Source organism: Aulonocara stuartgranti, assembly GCF_965226115.1.
Source record: "Aulonocara stuartgranti genome assembly, chromosome: 19".
Taxonomy (NCBI): domain Eukaryota; kingdom Metazoa; phylum Chordata; class Actinopteri; order Cichliformes; family Cichlidae; genus Aulonocara; species Aulonocara stuartgranti.
The window spans coordinates 11592960-11614567 of NC_138955.1; the positions used below are offsets into that span (position 1 = coordinate 11592960).

The 21608-nt window shown below is 40.4% G+C and overlaps 2 protein-coding genes across 4 annotated transcripts in view; one reads left to right on the top strand and one right to left on the bottom strand.

Annotated features, from left to right (window-relative positions):
• Positions 1-441: 441 nt before the first annotated feature.
• Positions 442-2562, bottom strand: myct1b (myc target 1b). Its single transcript, XM_082517272.1, has 2 exons — positions 2401-2562; positions 442-1541 (listed from the first exon to the last, which is right to left on the bottom strand). The coding sequence occupies exons 1-2, from the start codon at positions 2453-2455 to the stop codon at positions 1045-1047; spliced, it is 552 nt and encodes a 183-aa protein (XP_082373398.1). The 5' UTR covers positions 2456-2562; the 3' UTR covers positions 442-1044.
• An 8701-nt stretch (positions 2563-11263) lies between these two features.
• syne1b (spectrin repeat containing, nuclear envelope 1b) overlaps positions 11264-21608 on the top strand; it is a 67609-nt gene continuing 57264 nt past the window's right edge. The window contains exons 1-13 of one of the 3 annotated variants that reach the window (XM_082516953.1): positions 11264-11736; positions 12720-12781; positions 15241-15336; positions 17216-17299; positions 18202-18294; positions 18561-18739; positions 18842-19038; positions 19642-19751; positions 20134-20184; positions 20335-20367; positions 20638-20745; positions 20824-20961; positions 21411-21575. In XM_082516953.1, the coding sequence (XP_082373079.1) occupies positions 11661-11736; positions 12720-12781; positions 15241-15336; positions 17216-17299; positions 18202-18294; positions 18561-18739; positions 18842-19038; positions 19642-19751; positions 20134-20184; positions 20335-20367; positions 20638-20745; positions 20824-20961; positions 21411-21575 (1392 nt within the window). In that variant the 5' untranslated portion in view covers positions 11264-11660. The remainder of the gene's footprint in view (positions 11737-12719; positions 12782-15240; positions 15337-17215; positions 17300-18201; positions 18295-18560; positions 18740-18841; positions 19039-19641; positions 19752-20133; positions 20185-20334; positions 20368-20637; positions 20746-20823; positions 20962-21410; positions 21576-21608) is intronic. The other 2 variants (XM_082516955.1, XM_082516954.1) reach the window with 2 other exon arrangements.

The following is a 21608-nucleotide window of genomic DNA, read 5'->3' on the forward strand; positions in this document are numbered from 1 at the left end:
TTGGGGTTGTGGCTTTAACGCGGGTTGCCATGAGGCAGGTAGCACGTAAAATAGACCAATGTTTTCAAGTTAGTACAAAATAAAAGCGTCAACACCCATGATAATCGTCTTAACAAGCGCTGGAGGTGACTATGTGCAGTTCATTTAGGTATCTTATGATATGGAGGCTCGTCCACCGGCTGTTAGCATATAATAAACATTAGATTCAACACTGCACTTCAAAAGCGTGTATCCTTCATGATGGCAACCCCACAAGGCGCACCCGATCTTTGCGACGTAAGTTGAGGCGACATTCTTGACACAACACCTTGATTTTATGCGTGCGCTGGTAACCCACTGTCCCACCTTTCTGCCTCATGATCAGCATCACAAACAAGAGACACGAATTTCATTAAATTCACATGCGTGTGAATTCTATAACAACAGATTCAGACATTTAAAAATAATTATTTTTGTTCTTTATTGGCTCTCATGGACACACAATCAGGGGCAGAATCTGCTCTCAGACCCTTTAAAAACAAACAACAACAACAACAACAACAAAAAGAAAACAAACACAATTGGTAGTTTACAGGTTATGAGAGGTCATGTTACAATTAACCAGTTTAAAGAAAATCACCCACTGACTGTTTTTGATAATTAACTAATCAGTGAACCACTTCCAAGCTAAAGCGAAAACAGCTCCCCCAATCTTCTGTGCAAATGTGCCTCTTGTGTCCGTTTATAGGTCATCACAAATGGATATGTAACATTTAGAGAAGACAAAATAGGATGGCCATTATTATTTTGTCATTTGCTGATATTTTATGAAAAAAAGTGAATTACAGGGAAAATAATGTGCAAATGTATCAATTATGGAAACTGCAACACTTATTCGTGTCTTTAAACAAAAGCTGAGCTAACACTTCATGTCTCTAACCCCTTCACACTGCGTCAAAGTGAATCGTGCACAGACAGCTGTCCCTTTAAAAACAACGTAAAGCCAGAAAGTCTATTGTTATCCACCGAACTGCTTCAGTTCTTGTTGTATTTATGTGGAGTTTTTCAGGTGCAAGTCTCTTCAAAGGCATGGATAACAGTGTCATATGCAGGAGGGGGCGTCTGCGAGGGTAGAAAACCTTTAAGCCCATTGTTGCCCAGCCAGAAGGAATGCCTCTTGTTTGACACAAGCGATGCTGAATCAGATGAGTTTGAAGGCGCTGCATCCTCAGACACCTGGGTGTCATCTCCCATATCTAGGGCAGGCCTGCTCTTCTTGGGCAGTGGGCGAAACGTGGATGTCTCTGCACCTGGCTTACTCCCCAGGGGGCCAACTGGCTCGAGAGAGGGCTGTCTGTAGACGCTCAAAAAAGTGCTTCGGTACAGGCCCAGCTGGCTGCTCGTGGCATCGTTTGTTTGTGAAGCGCCAGATTTCTTTTTGGAGTGCCTGGTGATCCTGGCTGTAGCCCGGCGCCTGGATGCCCAGGTCAGCAGAACGTAGATCAAAGCACCCAGCAGCAGGCCCACAAGCACAGATAAACAGAAGGCTAGAATCATATCGCCTGGAAACAGAGAAATCATGCAAAGTCTCAGAAAAGGGACTGCAGAGGGATAAAAAAAATGGCTGGAAATATTTAGTTTAGAGGGAGATAGGATGGATTGTGTTGTTCTCATAATGGGTAAATTATATATCCAAATGGTAGTTTCAGGAGAGGAACAGCTAAGATCTTAGAGTTGTTTTGAAATATTCCTCCGGTGTATTGATTTATTGTTTCTGGAAAACGCTATACTGGGCTACAATGTTACATAAAACCTTACATCATACCTGGTGTGTGGGTTTTTTAGTCTGTGTAGTGTCAGTGTGATGAAGTGCAAACAGACCATTTCATTTATGTCAAATGTATAAAAGATTTACTCAACATTTCCATCGTCATTCTTGTCCAGAAACAATGGAAACTTTTAAAATCACGTACTAAAATTGGACAGCCGCATAGAAAGCAATTCATATGTTATGTAAGACATCAAGACAGCTATGGCAAACAAAGCCTATCACAGATAAAAACATGTTCTACTATAGAAGAAAATATAAGAAACTCAAAGGGGGTATTTTAAGTGCTGTATACTTGCTGTTCTGACTCTGTCTGCAGTAAAGAATTGCATCCAAGATACTTGAATAGTACTGAAGTAGCAGCAGGACTCTATTTTGGCCCCAGACCATTCAGTACTTGTTTGACTGATCCAAAAATAATGTGCATTTTAGTATTTTCTAGTGATCTAATTTTGGATTGCAGGTTTTTTACTGTGAGACTGTATGTGTTGAATCAAGTGAAGAACTATCACATCTATATTTTAAAATACAAAACTTTGTACTTTTACACAGTGTAGGCTACAGCTTTGGGAAAGAAATGCAGATACACTCACCCAGATTGAATGATTTGTCTATTTCCAAAGAGGGATCCGTTTTATTTTGTGCCATTATTCCACTATGAGCCCAGTTCTAGATTCCACACAGACGGAGAAACACTGAGCTTTTTCCAAGACAGACTTTTTGCTTTTTCCCCCCTACAGTGTTTGCTGTGGCGGAAACTTTGCTGTCATGCTTCCTTCCCTCTCTGTCTTTAAAATTAGCAAATGCATTGCTTATCTGTGTGGGACATAACACAGGGAAACAAGCTCATTTCCTTTTACATCATTTCCTTACGATCAATACTTTTTAACGAGCCATTATTGACACTTTTTTTTACATTTAAAAAGCAGGCCATGTTTAAGAGATCTATTACTTATGTAACAATTTTATTCAGATCATTCAGTATCATATAGAAAGTTTTTCATGGATTTTCAGGCAAGTCAGAATAAATAGTCTTTCCTCATATGCCTGAGAAAGTTTTCAAGTGTCTTGACAAGGTTCTGGATAATGAAAACCTAACCATCCGCTTAAGAGTCTGCAGGGTATCAAGCTCTGAGTCTCTGTGGGGATTTCCTTCAATTGTTGCTGTGTTCCCACTTCATTACTGCCCTAAGAGCTTTCAGGCCAACAGCACAGCCTGAACCACAGCTCTCTGGAGCTCAGCACGTCTTTGTATTTTTGTGTTCCTCTGTTTTGTTTTCTAAGGTTTCGTTTCAAGCTTTCATTTAGTTAAAACGTGTTGTTTCTAGGTAAATGAGCTGATGCTCGTTTGTAAGACTGTCATGTCACAGAAAATTCCAGTAGGTGACGCCAGAGTAGTTGTAATGAGTTTTATTTCGAGCACTTGGTTTGCACATAGGGTTTGAAACATATTAAGGTATGATAGTGTACAGACTTGCTTTCCTTTAGGGGACAAACAACTTTGGCAAGCAATGGTTCGTGCAAGTCTCTAGAGAATAAAGATAAATTTAAATTTAGCACAAATGTGTGTTTGGTCGATTATTTCTTTGTAGTGACAATGATTCTTGGCTGTAGTGGGTGTCTGCTCTAAGCATGCCACGTTTAGGAAAACTTCAAGGTGGTGTTCCGCAAAATTTAGACATAAACACAAATTAATTTCTTTACTTTGATTGCTAAGTTTAAGTAATGAGCTCTGTGTGTGTTTGTATCATGAATTAAATGTAATACATGTAAACCAATACATGCTCATGCTTTAAGCTTGTAAATGTTAATAAGCAGCCCTTTTGTAGAGCAGAAGTGATTAAACAGTCTACTGAGGTCCCTCTAAAGGTTCACGCTGGAGGAGGATTTTTTTTTAACAATCTGGCAACCTGAAAATAGCTCTAGTAGCATATAAAGCAAAGCACATTAAATATTAATAAAGTAATTAATTACAGATTACAGATGATCTTTAATAGCCTTGTTTATTGATGTGCATGCACTGTATTAAACCACCACAGTGTGTTTCTTTCATTTATGCCATTTACCATTTACCATATTTGCTAAACATTTTTAAAATGTTATCACTTTGCCATCAAAAGTAATTTATATTTAAAGGGCTATATACCCGGGAATCATCTGTGTTCTGCAGAAAAACAAACCCATTGTTCCTATTAATTAACAAACAAACAAATAGATTAGAATAGAATAGGAATGACAGGAGCTTGACCACACTTTCCCGAACCCTCCTCCTGCAGCGTGTGGTGCAGCTTGTTGCCAGCAGTTTGCCGCTCAGCTTCTTGCGGTCGCGAACTTATTGGCGGCTGCAGCGCTTCACGCCACCATGTTTCATTTTCAGAGTTACCAATGGCAACGAGGCAACACACGCGCAGCACACAGGCACTTCCCCTGTGAAGTTACTGTGCTCTTCAGTGCTCAATGCGGTAAGATGAAATGTCAAGAAGCTGCTGCAGATTTCTTGATTGTTTTTGTTTCATTCATTTATCCTCCTGTTTAATTACCTGTATTTTGTGCGCTCGGGCGTTTTCGTGCTCGGTCTTGTGTGTGTTGCTTCTGTAATGTTAGTAACTTCCTCTCTTGTCGAACTCGCACATGCACATACATCAGATAGCTCTACAGCTCTGCTACTTTGATAGACACTAGTTAAGAGTAAAGTAACTTGCCTGTAGGATTAGTAACGCATGGGAGCTTTGGATCCAAAGCTTGGTGTTCAGCTAAATTCAGAATTTACTTGAGCTAATCTTAATTTACATTTCCTCAGTCGACAGTTTAACTTCCTTTTTTGTTTTTAAAAAAACTTTGCTTTAGATAAATGAAAGCATCAGCCAAGGAGAAACCGTTTTTAGCCGTTATATCTAAATCTGTATCTATGACTTCCTGCCAGTTTCTAAGTGCAGTCAAATTCAGTCAAATGTCTTCATAGTCTGTAGCTTACCTATCATGTAAGCAAATATTTGACTGTTAGACTGTGTCATCATCCCCCCCCCCCCCCCCCCCCCCCCCCCATTTGTAACACCTGTAGTCTTATAGGATCCTATATATGCATTTTCTTGAGAGTCAGAAAAGCACAAGTGTCACTAATACCATAAACCATGGCTCTCTTGTCCTTATACGTGTGCCCTCCTGGCTGTGATGCAATAATATGTTTAGTTATCTGTGAAAACATAGGAAACTAAATGCAATCAAGTATTATTTTGAATGAATTTGCCTGTCTCAAAGGATACTTGAATGATATTAAGGAGTAAATAGCACTTAGAGATGAGTTACTGTTGATCACAATCATTTACTGACTGATCTGTTGCAAATATCTATCTTATTAAGACCACTAAGAACTTAAAAGTAACTAACTAACAGGCTCTTGTGAAAGAAATCTTTGGAGACGTTTCATCTTTTAGGTTTTAAGTAGAACAATACAGCAAAATAATTCTGTTCAGTCTCAAGTGATATACCTTTCTGTCCAAGGCGGTGAATGGAAGAAGTGCCTCTATTGGACAGTAGACCTGCTTGTCCCTTCATGAAACCTGAGATTCAATTGGGCCTTCTCCTGCAGTGAAATTAGAAAGAAGCAGAGAGGAGGAGGGAGGAGCAGAGGGGATGTCCCACACGGGACAGTTGTGAAGGATCTTTTGCTCTCAGCATCAGTGACACCACCTTGTCATTACAGCTGCAAGGAGACAACATGGCTTCTCCAAGGCAGCCAGGTCGATCGTCTGTGGACATAGCTAATGTGATGCAGAGACTGCAGGGTAAGTGGCACTCTTTTGCTCAGCTGGTTTACGGACACAACATCCTCTGCTCCTGCACTGCTGCACTGTAATATTGTGCTGATTCAAAGTCTGGCTGCACGCCCATCTGAAGTTTGCCAACATTTGCAATCCAGGATGCTCACACATGCAGGCTTACATTTATACATGCTCACACACTTACAAAGTAGTATGTGAGCATGTGTGCTTACAGTTAGTAAACCTACTCTTAAAATAAATTTCTTGGCACTCTGCAAACTGTGTTGCCGGTTGATTTAAATAGTTTTAAAATGCCCAAAGTTTGCACTATAACATATGTGTTTCAGTACAAAGTTACACTACACTGCAGCTGACTTGTTCTCAAGCATTTGTAGGTTTTGAAAGCATAACAGAATCACACATTTGGCTAATTTGATATAGTGTGCACATGGTCCCTTTTGTCCAAGGCTTTTTTTCCAGGTAGTACGTAATCACATTTAGAGCATCAAGAAAAAATAATGTCGATTCCTGCAAATCTTGTGACCACACTACAAGAAGACATAGTGCGTTGTTTGGTGACCCAGACTGGGTAATTAAGAAGTTATTTGGAGGAACACAATTTGATTTATTTTGTGAATACGGTGAAATAAAGCACATGATTCATTTTCTTTTATCAGTTTGTCTTCACATCTTCACGTTAGATTTCATGTGAGTATTAGTAGGTCAAACTCTTAGTAAAGAGGCACACATTTTGACATCATGTCATGTCAAGTAGCATCAAGTCTTGTCACCAGTGCAGAGAACGCTGTGCTTCTTAAGTGCTAGAATGCTATTTAGTCAGAAAAGTTCTTTCAGTGAACTGATTTTTGCTCTTTAGTTGTAGGTTATTTTGGTTGTTGTTTATTTTTTGAGACAAGATAATGATTGCAAGAAACATTTAATCTCCCTCGAGTCTTGATAGGAGATACTGAATCGTAACAACAGTGCCTACACAAGTGCACAGACAATGCACTGAACAAGACTAAAACCTGACACCCTTTCTGTCCTTGGTAAGAGAATAGGTCGATAACGCGAGTCTCTTTTTGTTGGCGTCCCCCTTTTGTTACAAGGGCATTAGGCCACAACCATCATTTCACAAGTCTGGTCAAGTCTGGCACAGGTTTAGTTGTATTTCAGATATACAGTATACTAGGAAATTTCACACCTTATGGCGTGTCGCCATAGATACTGTTATGAAAGGTTTGTCTGTGGTTGTGCCAGTGCTGCCCAGTTCCTGCTGCAGAGAAACCTCATTTCCTGTGCATTGCACAGCTATTTCACTTTGCTTAATGGTAAAGTATGTTAACTAAAAGAAGGTTATAAATGTGTGACAAAGAACACTTTTGTGTGGCTGTTTTGATATCTTCATATTGGCTGAGCTGTACCCTGATCTCTTAGGTCTTACAAAGAAAATGATAAAAATCCTGTTAAAGTTCACATGATCAGTGCACAGATGGCACGATCTGCACTGCAAAGTGCCAGCCGCTGTTGTGTTTCATGCCAGGAAGTGTATGTTAGTCACATCTGGAAGACATTAGCGTGCCGGTGATTTTAGATGGCAATCGGCAAGGTGCTCTTGGTTTTTCCACTGGAAATCATATGCAGCTTCCTGTCAATTAAAGTATCCTACAGAGACAATTATTGCACACTCACTTTGAATGGAGCAACAGATGCATTATTGACAGCAAAGCCATTATGTAAAAAGGTAGATTAAGAACGTGTTGCTTCTATCATGGTTTCCCGCTGTTTGTCGCTTTCATTCAAAATCTTTATGATGGTTCACCTTGCAACCTTAAATGCCCTCGGGGTATAATTGATGCCTGTTAGTTGCCAGGTGGAGCATTCGTGACAGGCGTGTTTCTTTCATAATACGCTCACTGACTTCTTGTGGGTTTCACTCTAGTTGAGACCGTGTGTCAAACAGGATATGCGGAAACACAGCTGGTAAATTGTGTGCAGTGAATTGCGTGCGTAGGTTTCGGCCTTTCTGTGTAGTTTGCATGTACTGTGGGATTTCACAGGGTATTCTAGCTTCATCACAGTCTGAAGACATGCAGAAGAAGATGAAAATGGGTGGATGGATAAATGATCATTTAAAAAATGAAGAGCAAACACCGTTCAATCATGTTGTGGATATTGATGTTGCAAAGTTTGTTTACCAAGGAGCATTTTGCAACTTGGCATACATGTGTTTGTTGGCAACACATGTATGCCACAAACACAAATATCAAGAGTGGAAACAAAAACTTGTAACAAGCACGATCTGCATCACCATAATTATGTTGGTCCAGTATCGTCTTTGCAACTGACCAATCATGTTGTCTCGGCATTCTGTTAGCATTAGCCAATACGTTAGCTAATACTATTAAAACTGTCGCCAGCAAACCAACATGAGTAACTAATTTTGACTAACAGTAACACTAACTTGATAACATATTTGTTACATTCCAATAATCAATAAACAACATACTTGAAATGCCTGTTATTTGTTTCAGAAGAGAGTTTTACATTTAAAAAAAAAAGGAAAATATTTCTTTTTTACTCCAAATTTCAAAGCTATGACATCACAACAGGGTGACTGGTCAGTTGCGATGTTGATCCTGGACCAACATTATGATGATTATGCAGGAACAACACCAACACATGTCTTCAAATTATTTTTCAGTCAGATCAGCAGCCCAAAATGTAGAGATATCCAGATTAAAAGATATAATTAGATATAAATGCTCACATGTAAAGGACTGCAACCAGTGAGTAACATTAGAGCAATAAATGTTTAGCGTGTGTCGCGTTCTTTGAGCTCTGAAAATCATACTTTTTGCTAAAACATATTCACAGCTTACATGTTGCCAGTGGTCACACTTTGATGTAAGAGTGCACCCGTTGTGTGCACCACAGTGGATTGTCGTTACATCATCAACAGAGTGACGGCAAGTAAATGAAAAAGAAAGAAAGAGAAGCATGCATGTCATCAGCCGTAAGAGATGCTTTTACTCTGCTGCGTCACTGACAGCTGGTGCAAACAGACAGCCATCAAACTCATTTTACCTCATGAACAAGGAGCCTAATTACTCTCCGCATCAGGCTGTTTTAGATTCCTAACATTGTAGAAGCTAGTTATTTCTCTGCAACAGCTTGTATTATGCTTATATGTCTTTGTTTTTGAAAATTAGATTACACCGTTGCCATATTACTATGAAGATAAGTAAGCCATTCTAAGTAACACATTCTCACTCATGCATTTCATATGGGGCTGGCTGGCTTGAGTCCAACTGCACATCATTTCTTGGCCTACTTGATTGTTGTTGGCCTGTTGGAGCTCAATTAGGGCTGCTGCCGACTAAATGGAACAAAAGTAAGCTTTTACAGTGCTCCCAGGTGACCACCGTTAGCCAGTGAAGCTGAGCACCGACTCTACAGTATTTCCAGTGGTATCATCTCTCCTAAGATCACCTTAAGTACCTCATTACTCACATGAATTGCAGGTGTTTTAGTGGTTTGATGTGTTGTGTGCTATTTCCAGTTGAGTGTATGCACTTTATTTGCCACTTATCTATTAGTATTATGTCATTGATGATTAAGTATGACACAAACATAACGACTCATGATTGCATGCTGTTTTAAATAGTCCTAGGCAGAGCTTTTAAATCCAGATAGTAAGGTGTGAGCTACCCGCTACCTGCATCTTTTTACAGGAAATGAGCCTTTTAAACAATTCAATTCAGTTCAATTCAATTTTATTTATATAGTGCCTAATCACAACAAAAATTGCCTCAAGGCGCTTCATAGGTACAGAGAAAAACCCAACAATCATATGACCCCCTATGAGCAAGCACTTTGGCGACAGTGGGAAGAAAAAACTCCCTTTTAACAGGAAGAAACCTCCGGCAGAACCAGGCTCAGGGAGGGGCGGCCATCTGCTGCGACCGGTTGGGGTGAGAGTTCAGGACTCTGGACAGCTCCTTAATACCATGCTGAGCATTGCACCGAACAGCTGGAACATCAGGAAAAGTTCAATAAGTCTTAAGTTTATTGTTTTGTTCATTTTGATGTTCTCATTGTTTTTTGGGGTGGGATATCGAACATCAGTACTTTTGTTTCCTTGCATAGAATAACAAGAACTTGCTAATGATTGCCAGATTTTTATTATTTTAACTCACTGAAGATAATTTATCTGAATTTCTCCCAGGCTCCGCATCTGGTTATATGTTTTCGCAAACCTTCCTGCCCCACATGCCGGTTTGTTCACCTTCTCCGGTTGGTACTAGGGGTCTGCCCTTCCTGCGAGCTGCTGCCAGTCTCACTGATGCCTTTCCCAAACCCCAGTCTCAGGCCCAAGTCTTTTTCCACTCCATATGGCATTTTCTTTCCACAAATAATCATAATAATATTGGTCACACATGATTGGCTTCTTAACATGATACAGTTATTGTTTGACTCATACCTAAGCAGGAGTTTATCGAAAACAGTGCCTTTCATTTAAACAACACTTATAATTTGAGCGGCTTTAGACTGAAGAAAAAAGCAGAAAAAACATCTTTATATGTTAAGTTGTTCAACCACACCCATATTGGCACTAGTATCCAATATTTTTTTTACATGATTCCTGCCCTAGTTGCCTCTGATAGGAACAAAAACAGATCACTTCCTTTGCAGTTGAGATCTTTTCCTGGGTTGGACCTGTCTGATATGGAGAGTTTGGTATTTAGCTGAGCTGAGTAATAGTTTTAGTACCTCTAAAAGCTTATTGTTCTCAGTATGGGCAGCTTTACGCGTCATTTTAAGAGTACCGATAACCTTTTGATGTTTAGATAAAAAACAGAAAAACATTTTCACCCAAATAGCTTTTCTGGGCCAGTTTCACCAGCAGTCTATAGAGCGATAATAATAGAACGGCAACCTCAGGCCTATTTTTAACATATCAGAGAGGCTTTTAGCATGCTGCTGGTCTTGAAAGAATAAAGGGATTTTTCTGCAGGAGCTGAGAAGGTATCATGTGCCATACTTAGTAACTGTTGTATGTTATATACAGGAGAGTTGAGTGGTAGTCAGACTGGTCAGAGCTGAGGGGGTTCTTCGAGGTCTTAATAGAACAATACGGGCACGCTTGAGAGCTTTAACATGCTTCTTTTTGTACAAAGGGGATCCCGGCGTGGGTGTGTCTGCTTTGACGTCACAATAGCATTGACACTGAGAGAGCAGGTGGTAGACATCACTCACTAGACTGCATTAATTATTAAGATTAGTTGTAGCATAGAGAGCTTTGTGAAGAAGTCTAATTTTGCTCTTTAATAAATAAACCTAAATGTAATTTATTTATTTGTGCTGTGAAGAAAGTAACTTGTTGAAGTTTTAGTTTTAGTTTGTCTTGGCTTTTTAATGCTTTTAAATGTGTCAGTCTCATAGAGGATTAGGCAAATCTAAGAGGCAAATACAGCCAAACGCACACACACACACACACACACACACACACACACACACACACACACACACACACACACACACACACACACACAAACCAAGCTTAAATCGGGATAATGCATCCAGGGCTGTGACATCACCGCCTCCCGCATGCTGATTGGTGGAGCCATGCTTCAAGCTGAGCTCCCTCCAGCCTCAGATGGTACGATGATACAGCGAGGCAGTAGAGCGGGGGCTGTGCACATCCACACAGGCATGGCTCCTCTGGATGGGAAAAACACAGGAAGAAGGAAGGATGGGATTGTAAATCACCCTTTCTGTTAGGGTTTTCTGCTTTGCCGTTTGTGTGCGCGTGTGTATGTGTGTGTGCTTGTGTGAGTGTGTGTGTGTGTCAGGTTGAGGGTGTCAGGGAGGAGGGGACGTATTCATCACAGCCTCCAGCAGCTCTTTTGCTTTCACTGGGAAACCAGACAGCCAGATCTGTTTTGCTTCCTGCTGGAAAAAGGGTGCAAGGACATCTGGGTGTTTTTGTGTCAGTTTTTCCACTCTGGATTTTATTTTCTCGCGCACACATATATGCACACTGGAACTCATGAAATGCACAGGGCGAGAGCCGGAGAGTGGGGTGTAGAATGGCTCACTATAAGGATGTATCTGTCAGGAAGACTTCTTTAAATCTGGTGACTGGATTTTTTCAGTATCTTCGTGGTAAGTAGGGCATCATCTCTTGTCTGTGTGGTCGTATGTGGCTAATATGGGGCATAATATATCCTAATGCTTTGTAGGTGAATCCCTGCTTTGAGAACTAGTTAGCCTGCTGCCCAAACACAGCTCAGTGTTGCATCCTTGCATGTTCACATCTGTATGTACTTGCTATGCTTCAGTGGGCATCCCTAGTGCATCAGTGATGAAGCATTTGCCTGTGGGTTAACTTGATATCTTTGCTCCCTCTATAGTGTTCGCAATGCCTCCTTAAACACGTGACCACTGTCTATATCTCCAAGGGTGGATATTTGAAAATGGCCACTCTGTGTGGCATGCAGCATTAGCCAACTGGTATGTTTGACAGAGTGTTAGAAATCACTTCTCACCGTGTCAACAGCCAAAGCAAAGAAATGTGTTGTTTTTATTACACATCCTGAATAATGCATGAGGGATTTGGAATGAATATATTAATAGGCCACAAGAGAGGCTGAGGGTGACCTAAACAATCACACATGTTAACGCTGGACATGCAGGGTTTGCGGGGTGAGAAACTGCCTCTCTACTCATCCTCTAATCTCCTGGTGTGACCTCCTTTGGAGCGCACTTCCCAGGAGGATCCTTTATACTAGACCTGGTAATCAACCGCACACATCTAAATAGTCCACAAATTATGCATGCGGACATACACGGTGCAGGAGTGCTCCAATGCTACCAGACATTATATAGTGTAAGTTATGACAAAATATTATTCTGACCGTGGAAGTCCAAAAATGGTTTCAAGTCACAAAAGTTTAAGCGAGATTATTATTTTATGTGTTTTATGATTTTTTTTTAGTAGTTTACTATGTGTGTTCGTTTCATCTGGTGGTTTGTTCACTATAAATATCACCAGTTCTTCTGGTGAGCCTAACGTTGGAGCATAATGTATCGGAGCATGCGATTTAGCGATCATGTGTTGACATGGACTATGTTCCTTTAATTTCCAGATGAGCAAGAGGCAGTGCAGAAGAGAACCTTCACAAAATGGATCAATTCTCATTTAGCCAAGGTAAGTGTGAGTTTCCATCCATGCAGTTCACTGCTTTCTTTACTTAACTAACCTAAATCACTTATAAACTATCGGAAATGTAATTTACAGGCTGATCAAACTCACTTAAAGCAACCTGTCAAACTTGTCATATTTATGTAGCTTCTATTTTCAAGCTGCTGACCTGTCAGATCTGTAAAAGGAAATGATTTTTGCCACGTGACAACACCAGCCTTTATAACACTGCACAAGACAAATGAATTTATCCAGTTAGCTGTAAATAATGACATCGTTTACCAAGATGCTTAAGCACTCAAAACAAAATCCTGTTTAATGAGACTGGGCTGTTGTTTTACAATTGGTCTAATGAAGGGGAAGGGACAAACTCCACATACATACAAACCTGTGATTCTTCAGGTTAGATCAGACAAAGATCAGTTCAGTTTTAAAGAATCAAACTTGGAATATTTATAGTCAAAGTGAAATGGATTTAAGGATTAACTAAAAACTGGCGTTTGAGCTATGTGTTTGTAGTTTTTTTAGCGTTTGTGTGCCTTCTGTTTAAGAGTGCGTAAGTATGTGTGTTGGTGTTCGGCTATTCATGTACTCTGTGTGTGCGTCGGCGTGTGTGTGTGTTTGCGGAGAGGATTGGCAGGGACAGTGATGCAGTGTGCAGATGGAGAGCAAGAGGGTGAGGACTGTTCCCTGCAGGCCGTCGTCTGCTTATAAGGTTCATGCATGTAAATTACAAGGGCCTAATGCACAACAATAACACATGCCCACATGCTGTATTGCATCACAGTGGGACTGGAATGCGTCAGGAGCTAAATTAGATTGCGTCCGTTGATGTACTGCATACCAGAAATTACTCAAAATATAAATAACTAGCTGGGAATCTTTATGTAACTGCAGATGACACAGCAAAATGTGTAGCATGGGGCAACGCTGCTTGTTTTCAGTCTGGGATCTGGCAAAGGATTTGGTTTAGAGGGGGCCTTTTGTTGAGCCTGATCTGCCCACGATAGTTCAAAGCTTGGCTTCTAAAACTTTAGAAGAATCTGAGTAATGTGGTGGGCCAGAGTTGGGACGCGCTGTTGGTCTATTCATCATTATTCATGCACTGCGCTCAAGCTCACACACTGCGCATACCAATAGGACTAATGTAGCATAAGCCACATCATGAAAGCCATTTCACACAGTCAGGTTTGCACTGCAAGCAGCTCCTGAGCAACCGCCTGATTTACCAGAAGAATTAACAGTGGCGACTTTTCTTCTCAATTTTTTTTTTTGCTGTCATGAAAAAATTCTACATAAAGATTTGGTGCACTCGTGTATAAATATTTAAGAATCGCTTTGAATTAAATTAGCTTTTTATAGATGAGTGTTGAACAAAGTTTATCAAAGTTTGAACTTCCTCGAGTTGTCACACTTCCGTTCAGCCTTTGTGCCCATTTCCTCTGATATTGTGTTACTAAGCAACTTTCCAGTGATTCTCACTGTTTTTCCACTGCTAAGCGTTTGCTGATAGCGCAGTAATTTTTAAGTTTCCAGGGTACGTGCGATTTTCCAAACTACAAAGGCTGCTTTATGCTGAAGGGCTGCTTTTTCTTTTTATCTAACAGAAATAGAATAGATCACGACATATAGATAAAACTCTTTAAACTTACATTCCTAAAATTGGGTCTCATACTTCAATGTGGATATTAAGCTGCAGTGTTGAAGGAACAATGTGCATTTTAATTAGGTTGTATAAAGAGGTGAAAAATCACAGGAAAAACCCAAATGGTGATCCCACGCAGTGTTATACTGTCTGGGCATTTACTGAGATTTTTCATTTAGATCATACAGAGCTGAGCACAATAAGAGATTATCTAATGTTGTTTTGTGACAAAAAGACAAAACAGTACATGCAACCAGTAACAAGACAGTAGCTTGCTTCTTCATGCTGCTTTGCCCCAAATAGGCAGCCAACAGCATCCTGTCATGGAATATGTTGAGTTGTGAAATGGCCCGTATACAGTGCCAAATAAAGAATTCCCATGGTGAGCTTTGCTTTTAATTACAGCTTCACTGTGCTGAATAAATAAACATGTGTTCTGGTTATTTATTCTGTGCTGAACGTGTAAAACAGTACGTCATAACGCTGTCATTCATGTTGGAGAATCTGCAGTTCTGTAAAAGTGTGGATATGTTATCAGGAGACAGTAACCGGTTAGGGTTAAATGAGTACCATCGCCTCAGGACTGGGCACCAAGCCACTGCTGAGGAAAAGGCACCATCTTTTCAGCTGCAGGGAGGCTGTGTAGTTGTTGCTAACAAGCTTGTTTCTCACAAACAGCCTTTGGTTTCTCCTCTTTGCTGTAATGTGCTGGTATCCTTCGATATGCCAGACTTCATAGTGTAATGGTTTAGCTTCTAATTACTGCAGATTTTCATGACATTTTTGCTTCTGCACATTAAAACCGTCTTCTCTCCTTCAGCATAAACCACCACTGGAGGTAAATGACCTGTTTGAGGACATCAAAGATGGGGTGAAGCTCTTGGCACTGCTTGAGGTCCTGTCTGGCCAAAGACTTGTAAGTATTTTTTTTTTTTCAGGATCTAGGCATAAATTAAATGAATTTACATTCATGTGAAAAAGAAAGATTGCACAGGACTTTCAATTTACAGTCCTGTGAAAAACTAATTACGCTCCATGATGCAGTGCCTTGTAACACCTTTAGAAGCAATAACTTTGATTGCTTTCTCTATGATTTTATCATCTCTCACTTTGTTGTGAGAACATTTTGGCCCATTCTTTTAATCCTGCTTCAGTTCAGTGAGGGTTGCAGACATTCTGTCTGAAGGTACCACCACAGCATTTTAGTCACCTTGAGGTCAGGACCAGTGCAACACCTTGATGCTTTTATTTTTAAGCCATTCAAGTTGTAGATTCGCAGATATGCTTGAGATCATTGTCCTATGATGGAACCCATTTTCGGTAAAGCTATAGCTGTTGGACAGATGGTTTCACATTTGACTCTAAAATACAGAGGAGTTCATGGCCACTGTACTTCAAAATTAAATACTGTGTTTGTTTTTATGTGATTGTGGGCAGAACTCTTCACTTTGGTCTCGTTTGTGTAAAGAACATTATTCTAAAAGTCTTTTAGGTTGTTCAGATCCAACTTTTCAAACCTAACCTGTGCTGCCATGTTCTCGTCTGACAACCATTCTGAACAAGCCTTATTTGTTTAGTCTTTCTTGAATTGGGCCTGTAGATTCTGAGTTGTAGCTCTTGGATGTTCTGGGATTTCTCCGAGGATTGCATGGTTTGACCTTGGGCTGAATTTGCAGGGAAGTCCACTTCTGGGAAGTTCTGCATGTTTTCCACTTGCAAAAAAACTTTCTCATTGTGTAATGATGGACTTCAAATTGCTTCAAAATAGCCTTATAACCCTTCTCAGACTAATGTTCAGCAACAATTGCTTCTCTTATGTAGTTATTAATGTTTTCCTCCTTGACATTGTATTAACACGCATCTGAATGCTCCAGACCTGCAACCTGCCAAAATATGTGCTTTTACTGGGGTGGTCACACTTGCTGATAATCAGTTAATAAAGTGGATTTGATTAGCAGCAATTGACTGCTACTTACCTTGTAATTAATATGGAACCACTAAGCGTGTACTTAGGATTTTACAGGACCATACAGTATGTGGGGTTTTAATGTTAATGTTCTATTCTGTTAAATGAAGATGCTAGCAAAACCTACGTAATGATTTATTTTGTCCTGTGTTTAAAGCAACAAGCAAATCTAGTAGTATATACTATACTGTAAACTTAGACAACTAAGTTTCATTGAAAAGGTAAACATTTAGTCGTGGATTACTGTACAAGGACTTAATTTTGATCTCAGCCTCCCCGCTGTGAGGAGCTGTTAGTACTACAGTGCCGCTATTTCACTCTCTCCTGACACAGAAATACAGAAACACACACACACGCGCTGACCCAGATTCTGTTTTGCAAGTTCTGATTAGACCTGTCTTGATACAGACTTCCATGTCATCTGTAAAGCTGTTGGTTGGCAAATGAGTCATTCACTCTTTTCATGGTGAACAGTGTTTGAGGATTTCACTTACCGCTTTGGTCGTATTAGATCAGCCAAGATTTTAATATAGACAGATATGATTGGTTCTAACTCATGCTTTAAAGCTTGGGATTGTACTTTTTTTTCTCAAAGCAACTTTGGCACTCTGCTGTTAATTTATATACGAAAAGTCCTGCTACTTCTCACAGACCACTCCCTGTGTGTTACAGTGAGTCAGGGGTAGCTGCAAACAAACACAGCTTTTGTGGGATTAATAAAGTTATCTGAATCTGAATTTTACAAATTAGATGGCAGATGGTTGGATGAAGATATCCTTAACTTTAATGAGCTAGCTAAATTTTGACTTTCTGTCCTTTCTGTCTTAAGCCTCGTGAGCAAGGCCGCCAGCTGAAGAGGATCCACTGGGTTTCCAACATCGGCACTGCACTCAAATTCCTCGAAGGCAGGAAGGTAAGCATGCAGTCATAATGACAATTTGACCTTTCACAGTAAATTTTGTCAAGTATTTTTCTTCCACAACTGAATATAATACTTGAAATATGTGACATGTCTTCAAGAAGTCAAGGTATGGCTAATAACCCCCGAGAAAAAGCTTTTGATTGGCTATTTGGTTAGTATGCATGAGGTAGCTGCCGGTAGAAAATGCACTACGTTTAGAGAAGCAGGAAACGGGACTTCTTGATTACATAAGCCATCTCTAAATCTCTTGGCTCTGTTGAAGCCTGTGTCCCACTTTCATTGGAGTTCCCTCAGGACTGAGACTTCTATTGTTGTGATCTCTCTCCCATCACGTGTGGCTTCAGTCTGTGTATCGAGGATCACCGGTCAGTCGCCAGTAAACGCCCTGTGTGATCATATGCTGTATGCATCCTTTTCTTTTGATGCACGATGTAGACTATGCAATGCTTGGATACAATCATTTGTTTTCTATAAATGTAGCCATTAAGCTTTTCTACTGATGTGTGTTTAAAGCATTTTGACTACACCACTGATTACTGGTATGTTTGGCTCCCTAAATTCCAAAAGCAGAGATGCGAACATGACAAATTGTAGCAGTTCTTCAATGCAGGGTTTGAAACGCTGTGTTGCATCTGCTTTCGCTTTAACCTTTAGTTGAATACTTTTCTTTTGTTCATCTGGTTGACTCTTCATTGTGGCTGTTTGTGCCTTCTGCCAGTGACAATACTTAACTGCATCAAAGACGTGGCTTTGATGACTTTGAACAAAAAAAGCTTGCAGATTTCTTTGGACTGTGTAACTGAAAGGGTTCCTTTGGGTTGAACGTCTCACTTCTAGACTGCCTGAATATGACTTAACTCTCATAATAACCTTTCGCTTGGCTTTTGTTTCAGATCAAACTTGTTAACATTCATGCAACTGACATCGCAGATGGCCGACCATCAATTGTCCTTGGGTTGATATGGACTATTATCCTCTACTTCCAGGTAATACTTCATCTCTCTTTAAATCCCAAAAGTTTTATTACATTGTCTCTCTCCAAGGTGAGTTGCTCTCCTGCAAGTAACACCCTCTGATCATTTTTTATGGTCAACATTTAATGTATTGCTAATCTTTATGCTGTCTAACCTTTACAAAGGACAAAGTATGTAAGTCAAGCAGCTTAAAGGTGATGTTAAAAATTACAGATGCAGGGAAATCTCAAGACATGCTGCCATGTTCTCCTTGTTTTCTCTTCTTTTCTCTCAACTAGATTGAAGAGCTAACCAGTAACCTGCCAGCCCTTCAGGCTCTATCCAACAGCAACTCTTCTGTGGAGAGTATTACCAGCTCTGGAACAGGAAGCCCTCCAATGAAGAGAAAGGTGGTCAACAAATTTAAGGGCAATGCCAAGAAGGCACTGCTCCAATGGGTGCAGTGTACAGCAGCCAAGTATGTCACTTTAAAAATCATCATCATGATATATATCATATCGGAAAGGTTCGTGTATGCAAAGTCTGCAAAATGAACATTTTCACATTTTTCTTTTTTAAGGAATTTTGGAATTGAGGTGAAGGACTTTGGTCCCAGTTGGCGTGATGGCGTTGCATTCCAGTCAGTGGTGCACGCCATCAGACCTGACCTGGTGGACATGGAGGTGGTACGGCGAAGAAGCAACAGGGAGAATTTGGAGGAGGCCTTTTCACTCGCAGAAAACGAGTTGGGCATTCCCCGTCTGCTGGATCCAGAAGGTGTCCTTGACCTTTTCAACAGCTCGCATTAATTATTCCAGAGTTGCAGGCTATTCTTGCAAAGTGGTATTGAGCATGCATGCTTAACTGTTGAGTGTATGTTTGCTAGTGTTTTAGCACAGGAAATTGTGCTGCTAAGTTGTGTGGTGGAAAATACCACCTTACAGAGGATTAATATTCTGTGCTATCTGTAGCTCTGAGTTTCAGTCTGTGTAGAAGCAGTCTGCAGCAGCTCTGCAGTCCTGTCTTCTGTAGCAGAGTCGTGATGCTTTATTGCAGCTACACATTGAAATGCCTTTGCTTTTACAGGAGCTTGACCCCGTTTTCTAGAAACATCAGGTCAAGGATGGAAATGAAAAAGACATGTATAATTAGCCGGCAGGCCTTGGGAGAGTTATCCTAAGGACACAAAGTATTTATGTGCCATACTGACTTAATACCAAAAGTAATGACTATGTCAGATATCCTCCTCATCATAGCACATTTTACCTTTAATACTGACAGGATTATTAAACGTCTCAATATATTTGCATCCATTTTTAATATGATTCTTTTTGTATTCTTTCAACAAGTGCAGTGGACAATGTTTATGTTAATCTGCAGATGTGGACGTAGACAAGCCAGACGAGAAATCCATCATGACATACGTGGCGCAGTTTCTGAAGCACTATCCGAACCCCCATCATTCTGAGACTGACGGTCAGCAAGATGAGGTAGCTAACCCTAAATTTATCATTTATTTTTCAAGTGTATGTAGGCAGTGATAGTTTGGGGTAAAATGGGGATTAGAATGAATGTGTAACTACATACGTTACTACATTTAAATTTGTACTTAGTGCCTACAGTTTTTCCAAAAACTGCCGACATACAGAGAACAGTCCATACTTAATGAAAGTTGCTTCATCTGCTGCTGAGCAAAAGTTTTGAATAGCTGTGTCTGCTTATATGTGATTCTTGTCATTTTATCACATAAAGCTTAAGTGAGATAAAGCAATCATTGCATGATCACAGCATAAATATAATCATCAATATAGTTTTCCATCAACATGGGCTCATTTAATTTCGTTCTTTAATTTATTTTTTGTGCACATTAAGCTGCTTCTTGGCTCAATTCCAACTTTTGCACTGTCAGTGCCAGTGCTCCAGGTGAGCGTTCAGGTCACGGCGCTGCATGCTTCCTGTTTGGAGTGAATGTCCACCTCGATCTTGTTCCATTTTCTATCCACTTTATTTCTTTTTCCCTTGCTGTTCTAATGCTTTTATCACATATTTGCATCTCTCCGCTTTCCTGGATAGTTTGGTCCCCAAGATATAGAGCAAATGCTTGAGGTATGTTCAACTTAAAAGACTAAATCAGAGTTTCTAACAAGATACTGTCTGTACACCCTTTTCTTCTACCTTAACTTTTAAAACTATTTAGTCCTTAAATGTAGAGGTTGTGTTTGCGTGTGGGTCTCTTTGCAAGTTGAGTCTTGAGTCTAATCTTTAACTGTGTGTGTTCGGCATGTCATTTTTACTTGAGATTCCCATTGGCCTGCTTATAATGAAAGAGATTAGGTCTGTTCCCAATCTAAGCTGTATGTGTGCTGATTGTGACAGAGAGAGGAGCGGAAGATGCTGAGAGAACTAAAGGTGTTTTTAGATCAGCTGGAGAGAGATGTGCTCCGGGCCCAAGGAACAGAGGGAAGCCTTGCTGACAAGTACCAGGTTAGTGAGGTGTGGCAAATGGACTGTAGCATTCTTCTTTGGAAAACTCATTTAGCAATGTGTGTCTCCTTTTTTTAGGCATTTAAGAACTTCCGTGTCCAGTATGAAATGAAGAAAAAGCAGACAGATCCACTCTTACAGCCAGTCCAAAAGGATGGCAAGCTCTCTGTGGATCAAGCTCTGGTCAAGCAGGCCTGGGACCGTGTGTCTACCAGGGTAATTGTACTGCATGAATAATTCATTATGGGCCACATAGACAGCAGGAAAATTTGTGATAATTAACCACACATGAATTAAATAAAACCTGATGATTAGCAATAATCATTCTTTTTTAGTTGTTGTCCTTTTCTTGGCTAAAAAGATTGGATTGATGCACTGGAGGCTCTGAGAAACACCAGTCAGGGTTCATCTATTTACTCGTTGCCAATGAAAGTTCAGTGGGGTGCAAGCGGTTTGTTCAGAGGGGGAGGAGATGGGAACAGAGGCGATTTTGTTCACGGGGTGGTCTACTCCTCGAGACCTCCACAGCTTGTCTAGACTTGCATAACACTCTTTTGTGGCCTGATTGCTTGTGACCATGTGGAAATGTTATGCCCAGCATAGCCTCCTGTACGGTGGGATCTTGCTTTGGTAGAGTGGTTTTGTTTAATGAGTGTCAATTGCAGCTGCTCGACTGGCACATCCATCTGGACAAGTCCCTGCCTGGGCCTCTGGGAGTGATTGGCGCCTGGCTGCACAGAGCCGAGATGGCTCTGAGAGAGGACATTCCCATCCAACATGCTCATGAGGAGACAGCCAATGTTCTTCACAGAAAACTAGAGCAGCATAAGGTAGCATAGCTTACCTTTTAGCCTTTACGTGTT

Coding starts and splice junctions, on each gene's coding strand:
- myct1b (XM_082517272.1), bottom strand. CDS start 2,455: ATGGCACAAAATAAAACGGATCCCTCTTTGGAAATAGACAAATCATTC. Junction 1,542..2,400: donor AGACAAATCATTCAATCTGG/GTGAGTGTATCT, acceptor CTCTGTTTCCAG/GCGATATGATTCTAGCCTTC.